The following is a 9,614-nucleotide window of genomic DNA, read 5'->3' on the forward strand; positions in this document are numbered from 1 at the left end:
TGTCCTAACTTTTTGGAAACATGTTGCTGGCATCAAGTTCAAAATGAGAATATATTTTTCAAAAAACATTAAGATTTCTCAGCTTAAAGGAGGTACACAGAACCTTTATTTTAAAATACATTTCTGAGTGGATAGTATCTCCATCCTTGACTCTTGTATGCTGCATAATTGGGAATAAAAAAATGTATTTTTGAGAGTTAAAATCGACCGCAATGTTAGCATTCGAGCTGTCCTGCTGAGCCAGCCAGCCCTGGGTGTGTGACATCACAGCAGGAACCGGTGCTATAGACCAAAGCCAGACTCAGCAGGCGAGAGTGGTTGCAATGGCTTCTTCATCCAGATTTATTGGCGATTCTTTGGATTCCTCAGATAGTAATACACCTGACTGTGATAGTCCTGAAATTGTAGTGTGTGTACATGCTACTGCTATACACGTAGAACCGTATCAGTTCAAACCATCGGAAAGTGAATCTGATAGTAACATGTTGGCCACGGAGGCCCCCACCTTACGAAATAAAGCCAGAGAACAAAGCCGTCTAGAGAATTGGATGGAATTGAACTGACAGTCTCATGTGACTCTCATTAAAACAGGATAGGTGTTATAACTTATGCAACATACATGTACCTGCATGCATTTTCACTGATAAAACGTAAAAGGCTAATTAAATAATCAGATGAACTGAGACAATCACATTCTGAAGCAAATTAAATAATCTTATACCGGTAACTTAACTACACAATACAAATTACATGGATTAATCTAAATGCAGGTAAACAACAAGTGTTGTTGTTTTTGTTGTGATGTAAGCAAATGAGAGTCACATCTTACCTGTCTGTGTTCTCGCTTCCTGAAGGCCGAGCTTGTGGCTGATTGTTTTGGAACAATCTGACTTTCAGTCAATCTGCACCGTTCATTCACTTCTTCCATGTAAGGGCGAGATATTGCTGCTGAGGCAAGCATATCCAGCAGAGAAATCTGTCCACTCATTCTCCATTTTTTCCATACTGAGTACTCCGCCATTACTGCTTGGCTCACACTCCAGGAGAACTGGTGCAACTGAACTTACTTTCCTTTTCTTGTAGTTTTCTTTTCCTTTAATTGTTGGTTCTATTTCCTTCACTCCAGACCGCCAGGGCGGTGCTGAAAGCACTAATGGAAGGATCTTTGCATCCGCGCGTTTCGAGAGTTGCATACAAAAGTTGTCATCTCATGACGTATGACGTGCCTGCCTATATAAGGCAACATCCCACGTCATTTGGCCTCTTCTTTTTTCTCGCGTTGGAATCGCATCTCTTCTATTGGAATTCTGTGCGTGTTATCAGTTAACTGTGGGAATACCTGCGACAATCTACAGTGCAGCTCGTGACTGAAGAGGACTTCAGTGGGACTCGATTCCATGCGAGCTGTTTGGTCGCTAAGGTAACTTGTTTTATGCATCGATAGTCACTGAATCTTGGCTGCCAAGTTTTCAGGGGCGGCTATTATATCGGTCTTGTCACAAACTGCTTGGTTGCCGGCAGGTTTGTCAGTGTTGAGTGAGTTAGCGAATTGGTTGCCAATAACGTTAACGTGTACTTACAACTTTACGTGAGCATCGGTTTTCTGGTTGCTAGTAAATCATTGTCTGTAGCGGTAAAGTTGCGCTTGCAAACTCGCTAGCCTTGGTTGCCAGGCTAGCAAGCAGCGCTACACCTTGCTTCTTTTCTAAAAAAAAAATCGCGGGTGAGAAGACACTGAGATGGATTCAGTGAGGTGTTCCACTTGCCCCAATCTAATGGAGGTGCTGGATGCACATGATCGCTGCGCGGAGTGCCTTGGCATGCAACATCTAAGGGAGGCAATGTCTGATCCATGCCCTTCCTGTGCGTTAATGCCGCTTACTGTTAGACAGGCACGGTTGGCTGGTGTGGAACGTGCGTCTAGCAGTTTTCTGCTCTCGGATTCTCAGACACAGCGTAAGCGTAAGCTTTCACCACCAGTGCATGCAAAACAGTGCAAAAAATCTAAGTCTTCTGAGTTAGAGTGTAAAGTGGAACTGCTCTCATCTACAGTGGAGCGTCTGCTGCCTCTGCTTGCAAGGCCCCCCCCTACAGCAGGGGCACAGGTAGGTACTGTAGAGGAACAGCCTGCACCGCCTGCCTCCTTGTCACCCGTTGGCTCATGTTCTCAGCCACCTGACCAAGAGGAAGTGATGTCTGTGGCTGCCTCAGACACCTTTTTCAGTCAGCCTTCTTCCTCGGCGCAGCCACCAAGCGAAGTCCTGCCAGGTGTTGAGTCCCGTGATTCGGGCAGTGATGTTACCTCTGGGCGATCTGGGGAGTCTGCCTCAGTGGTGGGTTCGGTGGAGGCCACACTGAAGGCTTTGCTTGCACATTTGCAGTTGGACACCCCAGCACCTCCTACTGGATCTGAGAACATGTTCCTGCGCCGTGTTCAGCGTGCCTCTCTGGAAATTCCACAGTGTCGTGACTTTACTTCTGTGGTGGCCTCTGCCCTGGAGGCTGCTACGAAACCTGCCCGTCCAGACGAGATGTCTTGCATGCTTGCGGCAATGCAGGACCCCGGTGCTGTTGGCTTGGGTAGCATGCCAGTAGTCGAATCAAGCATTGCTTCGTTCATTGTGTCTCCCGATGAAGCACTTCGGGAGCAGGTGCTTTGCCCTAACGCTGAGTGCCACTGCACAGACGAGCTACTTTCTCATGTTTCTGACATTGCGCCACTTTCAGGAAGTGCTGCGGGGCAGACATGTATTGGTACGTACAGACAATGTGGCAACTGTTTTCTATATCAATCATCAGGGGGGCACAAGGTCTGTAGCTGCGCTTCAGGTGGCTCACAGTCTCCTCAGGACAACCTCCTTTCCATAAGGGCATCTTATCTACCTGGACGCATAAACAGTGTGGCAGATGCTCTGTCACACGGCAAGGTGTCTCAAGGGGATTGGAAACTGCATCCAGACACGGTGGAACAGATCTGGAAAACCTATGGGAGAGCAACTGTGGACCTGTTTGCGAGCAGTCAGACAACTCATTGTCCGACATGGTTTTCCCTGGGAGAAGAAACGGCAGCGTTGGGCCAGGATGCTCTGGCCCACGACTGGCCGAGGGCCATCCTTTATGCCTTTCCCCCTCTACCACTGTTGTGGAGGACTCTCTGCCGTGTGCACGATCACGGTCACCATGTGCTATTGATAGCTCCTCATTGGCCATCCAGGCCATGGTTCCAGCTCCTGCTGTCACTACTAGTGGGACCCCCTTGTCAGCTGCCCAGCAGGCCCGACTTGCTGACGCAGATGGAGGGCAGGATTCAACACCCATGTCCCGAACGCCTGAAGCTCTGGGTGTGGCCCTTGGGGCCCCGGGGCTACTACTGGAGTGTTCAGAAGGGACCAGGAACACTGTGGTGAACGCACGTGCAGAATCTACCCGACGCTTGTATGCAGGCAAGTGGAAGGTGTTCTGTGATTGGTGTGCAGAATGCAACATCGACCCCCTAAGCTGCTCTGTTCCACAGATTTTAGATTTTCTGCAGCACCTTTTAGAGCTTGGCAGGGCTGCATCTACACTTAAGGTGTATGTTGCAGCACTAACAGCCCACCGTTCAGAGGTTGGAGGTGTTTCACTTGGGTCCCACCAGCTGGTGGTAGCCTTTTTGAGAGGGGCAGTTCGTCTTAATCCTCCTCATTTTGTGCGGAGTCCGTCATGGGATCTGAACACTGTGCTCGAATCCCTTTGCTTGCCTCCTTATGAGCCCCTGGCAGCAGCTGACATTAAGTGGCTATCTGTTAAAACAGCTTTTCTCCTTGCCATCACAACAGCCCGGCGTGTGAGTGAGCTACATGCCCTCTCGGTGAGTACTGTTTGTCTTCATTGGGGCCCTATGTTTGACAGTGTTTCATTGTGGCCTAACCCAGCTTTCCTCCCGAAAGTCTTATCTCCCCAGTTTAGCAACCAGCCGATTTTGCTGACTGCTATACCGGTGGACAGGACGTACTTGTGTGCTGAGTTGTGCCCTGTCAGGGCTCTGAGGTTTTATTTTGATAGGACGGCAGCCTTTTGTACGACAGACCAATTGTTTGTTTGTTTTGGTGGCGCTCCGAGAGGAAGGCCTCTGTCCAAGCAGCGGCTCTCCCGTTGGGTCGTGGAGGCAATCACCCATGCCTATGAATCTATGGCACGTACTGTGCCCTCTCCTGTCTGCTGCCATTCGACGCGTGCTCAGGCAACATCATGGGCAGCTCTTCGGGGTGTACCACTCTCTGACATTTGTGCTGCTGCAACTTGGTCCAATACATGTACATTTGCCCGGTACTACAGGCTAAATGTTGCATCCATGCCATTGCTGTGTGCAGCTGTTCTTCCAGAAGGTGGTGATGCTCTTCTGAATTCCTTGTGACTGGGTTGGTATTCGTCTTCCACTAGTGCTTTCAGCACCGCCCTGGCGGTCTGGAGTGAAGGAAATAGAACGCTGGTTACGAATGTAACCGTGGTTCTATGACTAAGTGGAAGACCGCCAGGGTCTTTGGTCACTCGGATTGCGCGAGAATGATCTTGAGGCCAAATGACGTGGGATGTTGCCTTATATAGGCAGGCACATCATACGTCATGAGATGACAACTTTTGTATGTGACTCTCGAAACGCGCAGATGCAAAGATCCTTCCACTAGTGTTTTCAGCACCGCCCTGGCGGTCTTCCACTTAGCCATAGAACCACGGTTACATTCGTAACCAGCGTACTGCACCCTCTTTCAATACGGGCTTATAGCCAACGCTCCTCAACAGATCCGAGGTTTCATATGAGTCCTCAGTAAAATGCGCAGAGCAGAGAAGAGACCACTTTGTAGGCGCCCAATCCGTGAATTTCTCGAAAAATGCATACAAATCTTTGCAGTTTGAACATTCTTGGGTCATGAATGCAACATAAATCCACCTTCTGTTGTGTTGCTGCACCCGCCAGCAACATATGTACGTGGCATGGTGATAAATTAGCTCAAAATGGACGCTCGAAGTTGCAGTCAGCTCTGTGTTTTAGTATAGCGGAAATGGCGATGAGACCGATAGCCTTCCTGCTGTGATGTCACAGATGTCAAGGTCATTCACTCAGACCGCTACCTATATGAATCACTTTAATTGTAAAAGTTACTATATTAGATTTATTGTTAATGCTTAAAACTATTCCTGTGCCATTCTTGAGGTCTCAAGGCATTTATAAACAAAAAGTGAGGCCATGATTCTGCATATCTCCTTTAAGTATTTGATATGTTGTCTTCATACTATTTTCATTCTGTTTTTATTTACAGTGTCCCAACTTTTTTGGAATTGGGGTTGTAGATATGAACTGTGTGTACTATCCTTATATAATTCTGTGAAAATTATGTTTCTACCACAAACTACTTGATTGAGTAGATATGTGGGGGTAATATTCAGTCTACAGATGTTCCTTCTTTATCCACAGAGCCAGTTTCTATCTTTTCAAATTCTACTGAATTATCCCTCACAGTCTCTGGAACTTATCCTCCCTTAGCAGGCACATTTCCTGTCCTAGACCAAGCTTTTCAAATGCCTTACTGAAGGAACTTCAATTAATCTGCTTGACCTTATTCTGCTCCCAAACCCTGCCACTGATTTCCGGATATCTGTGTAGCATTTATACAGACTCTACCTGCTGATCCCAACAGAGCATCTGCCATCTTGATGAACATTCAATCAGCGGTTGAGGGATCTATAGTTCATGCATTCAAAAGCAATAACTTGAAAACCAGAGAATCTCTTGTGGGCTTCACTGGATCCCTGTTAATTGACGTACAGCTGGGCTTTGTCAGGCTGTATATTCCATTTGGCCTGAAACTCGACTGCTAAGTCATGACTGTAAGGTGAAGGTTACACTTGTTTCCTGAATAGGAAAAAATAGCAGTGGGATGTGACAGAAAAATGATGAATTTTGGAGTGGTTGTGTAGTTTGGACTTCCTCAGACCTACTATTATCATGTTAGGAGACTATGGAAAACATACAGCATGCCTAAAAAAATATGAAATGTTTTGAAACCAGAAACTTAATTTGATGAACATTTTTCCTTATTGAAGAAAGTAAACATTTTTCGGATGAAAGTAGTAGCTTGGGTAAGTGAAGCAAGCATTCATGCTGCACTGCATTAGTGTTTAATGCAGTGTATACTGCTAGTATAAACATTAATCACATTTTCCTTCCGGGCGGCACGGTGGTGTAGTGGTTAGCGCTGTCGCCTCACAGCAAGAAGGTCCTGGGTTCGAGCCCCGGGGCCGGCGAGGGCCTTTCTGTGTGGAGTTTGCATGTTGTCCGCGTGGGTTTCCTCCGGGTGCTCCGGTTTCCCCCACAGTCCAAAGACATGCAGGTTAGGTTGACTGGTGACTCTAAATTGACTGTAGGTGTGAATGGTTGTCTGTGTCTATGTGTCAGCCCTGTGATGACCTGGCGACTTGTCCAGGGTGTACCCCGCCTTTCGCCCGTAGTCAGCTGGGATAGGCTCCAGCTTGCCTGCGACCCTGTAGAACAGGATAAAGCGGCTAGAGATAATGAGATGAGATGACATTTTCCTTCCTTTATAAAAGCAACATGTTGCTGTTATAGGTTTGTTGACCTTTTAATCTGAAGTCCTTCATGCTTTGTCTCTGTAGGTTGAAAAACTGATTGTATATCAATTGCAAGTCAAATGCATAATGGAGAGCGCCTTTCTTCCTATGTTTTGTTACAGTACACTTATTCTGACTCTTGGGTGCTTATATAACACCTCTTTGTTTTCTTAGTGTACTATGCTTTGCTTAAAAATATCACAAATTAAATGACAATTCCCATGTTCACTTCTGTGGTAACCAAAAGAAGTGTGATGTGTAGCTGGAACAAGTTTCACTGACAGGGAGAGAGAGAGAGATCTGGAGGGATGGGAAGAAAGTATAAGAATTTCCATGGAAGAAATTGGTGAATCATCTTGAGAGGGAACACCACACCGCCTCCTTGCTGTTTCTCAGATTGATAGGGGATTGTGCAGAGGCACAGGAACTCTAGGGGACTTTCCCTGAACAGCTCAGTGGAGTTCATGTTTAGCAGAGTTTGATAATACCTTCTTGTGCAACAACACAAAATGCAGAGGTGGACAGTAACGAAGTACATTTACTTGAGTACTGTACTTATACACTTTTTGAGTATCTGTATTTTACTTGAGTATTTTTTTTGGAAACTTCTGACTTTAACTTCACTACATTTGAAAGACAAATATCGTACTTTTCACTCCACTGCATTTCTATCAAGGTCCTCGTTACTCGTTACTATGAAGCAGATTTGAAAGTGGATGTTTTTTCTTTTCTTTTCTAAAACATGATTGGTTTTTCGCAGGTGACACTGAGACAGATTATCAGTAATCACTAGGGTCACGTCACATCCATAGACTGGATAAAATCAAGTTCAGTGATTTCTCTGTAGCATTATTTAAACATGATCAGTTGATGGCAGAATGGAAGGAGGCGGTTCTTCTAGAGAATGCACACACCCATGGCCATACCGAGAACCCATATTTCAGTTTTCTGAAAGGATTAAAGATTCGTTTCATTTTAAATATTTGCCAAACACGAACCACATCATGGCCTATAAAATCTCGCCATCCAACCTGCGGAAGCACATTGAGATCTGTAAAAGTTTTATTCCAAGAGAAAGCTTGCAACGAAGTTGTCTGTGCTTTTAGAGCTAGCGATAACATTGCAATAACTGTACAGTCTGGTTAGTCAAATAACTTTCTATGGATTTGCCTGCCAAGTTGCCATAGCCTTGTCCATGGCTAACGATAACACATAACTAGTTAACTTGGACACTGTTAGTTAGCATGTAAAAATGGAGTTACGATAACATGAATAATGTTAACTTATCTGAAGTCCTTTCAGAAATATGTTTGAGCATAATCTTGCCAAACAAACACAATGTAGAAATCTTTCTTTTCTAGTAGCATGAGCTACCCAATATGAGTTTGAGCTTGAAAAGTGTTTGCTAGCATGTGGAGCTTCACTGACTAGCTAGCTTAACGTTAAACCACCATGATGGCACACCATGCGTTCATTTTGTGAATTCACATTTCTGTCTCTGGTAATGGCATTAGGTTTTGTAAGCGTTGTGGCAATAATACAACGATGCGTTGACAGAAAATGTACTTTTAATACTTAAGTATTTTTAAAAGCAAGTACTTTAGTACTTTAAGTAAAAGATTTGACTGTACAACTTTCACTTGTATCGGAGTAACATTTAACCAGTGGGATCTGTACTTTGACTTAAGTAATGAAGATGGGTACTTTGTCCACCTCTGACAAAATGACATAACAATATTTCTTATACAGCAGATTTAAGAAGTGTTTTGTACTATTTCAGCCAGTCTCTTCCATTCCATGTATTGATAAATGGCAACATTCTCTTGATATAATAGCATGCTGTTACATACAGTTCTATGGATGAACTCCTGACTATGTGATTTCATTAATATTGACTGTTTGAAGGTTACTATGGAATAGTTGATTATGGAACAGAGTAGAGTTTGTAACTAAGGAGGATTCAAATGTATACAGTTACAGAGTCTTGCACTCTGGATGGGTAGGCAGTCCATCACAGGGCACCAGATATGCACACATTCACATAATTGCAATATTCTGGAAATTTATTGTGAGCCTAAGATTTCTTGGCAAAAGTACATTACACACTTGCCCAAATCAGAGATCTTAGTGACGGTGTCGCACATAATCATTAATACCATGAGGTAACGTAGTTAATTACAGAATATTATAAAACCAAAGTAGCAAATCATAAAGCAAACTCTAAATATATCTATACAAATGACATTCCCCTGTTCATTGATTTAAGATTTACAAAGGGAGTTTTACAATAATAATAATATTTTATTTGATTGCATAACCAATAATTATTTTAGTTATATAATTCCATGCCCCACGGTGGTGTAGTGGTTAGCGCTGTCGCCTCACAGCAAGAAGGTCCGGGTTCGAGCCCCGTGGCCGGCAAGGGCCTTTCTGTGCGGAGTTTGCATGTTCTCCCCGTGTCCACGTGGGTTTCCTCCGGGTGCTCTGGTTTCCCCCACAGTCCAAAGACATGCAGGTTAGGTTAACTGGTGACTCTAAATTGACCGTAGGTGTGAATGTGAGTGTGAATGGTTGTCTGTGTCTATGTGTCAGCCCTGTGATGACCTGGCGACTTGTCCAGGGTGTACCCCGCCTTTCGCCCGTAGTCAGCTGGGATAGGCTCCAGCTTGCCTGCGACCCTGTAGAGGGATAAAGCGGCTAGAGATAATGAGATGAGATGAGAATTCCATGCCCATTATGTCTGTAATACACACTACTTGCTTGAATAGACATGTAGATGCACACATGTTCTTTACCCACAGAGCCAGTGTCTCTATCCATCCATTCATTATCTATACCGCTTATCCATCAGGGTCACGGGGGGAACTGGAGCCAATCCCAAGTGACTTTGGGGCAGGGTATGCCCTGGAAGGTCATCCATCCATCTCAGGGCTAACACAGAGACGAACAACCATTCACATTCAGACCTATGGACAATTTAGAATAGCCAGTTAACCCAACCTGCA

General features: G+C 44.9%; 1 protein-coding gene across 1 annotated transcript in view; it reads right to left on the bottom strand.

Moving 5' to 3' along the window:
- col21a1 (collagen, type XXI, alpha 1) overlaps window positions 1-2,419 on the bottom strand; it is a 155,474-nt gene extending 153,055 nt beyond the window's left edge. The window contains exon 1 of the mRNA XM_060924923.1: window positions 2,303-2,419. Coding sequence (XP_060780906.1) covers window positions 2,303-2,419 — 117 coding nt within the window. The remainder of the gene's footprint in view (window positions 1-2,302) is intronic.
- Window positions 2,420-9,614: the final 7,195 nt, after the last annotated feature.

This window comes from Neoarius graeffei, chromosome 7 (genome assembly GCF_027579695.1).
Source record: "Neoarius graeffei isolate fNeoGra1 chromosome 7, fNeoGra1.pri, whole genome shotgun sequence".
Taxonomy (NCBI): domain Eukaryota; kingdom Metazoa; phylum Chordata; class Actinopteri; order Siluriformes; family Ariidae; genus Neoarius; species Neoarius graeffei.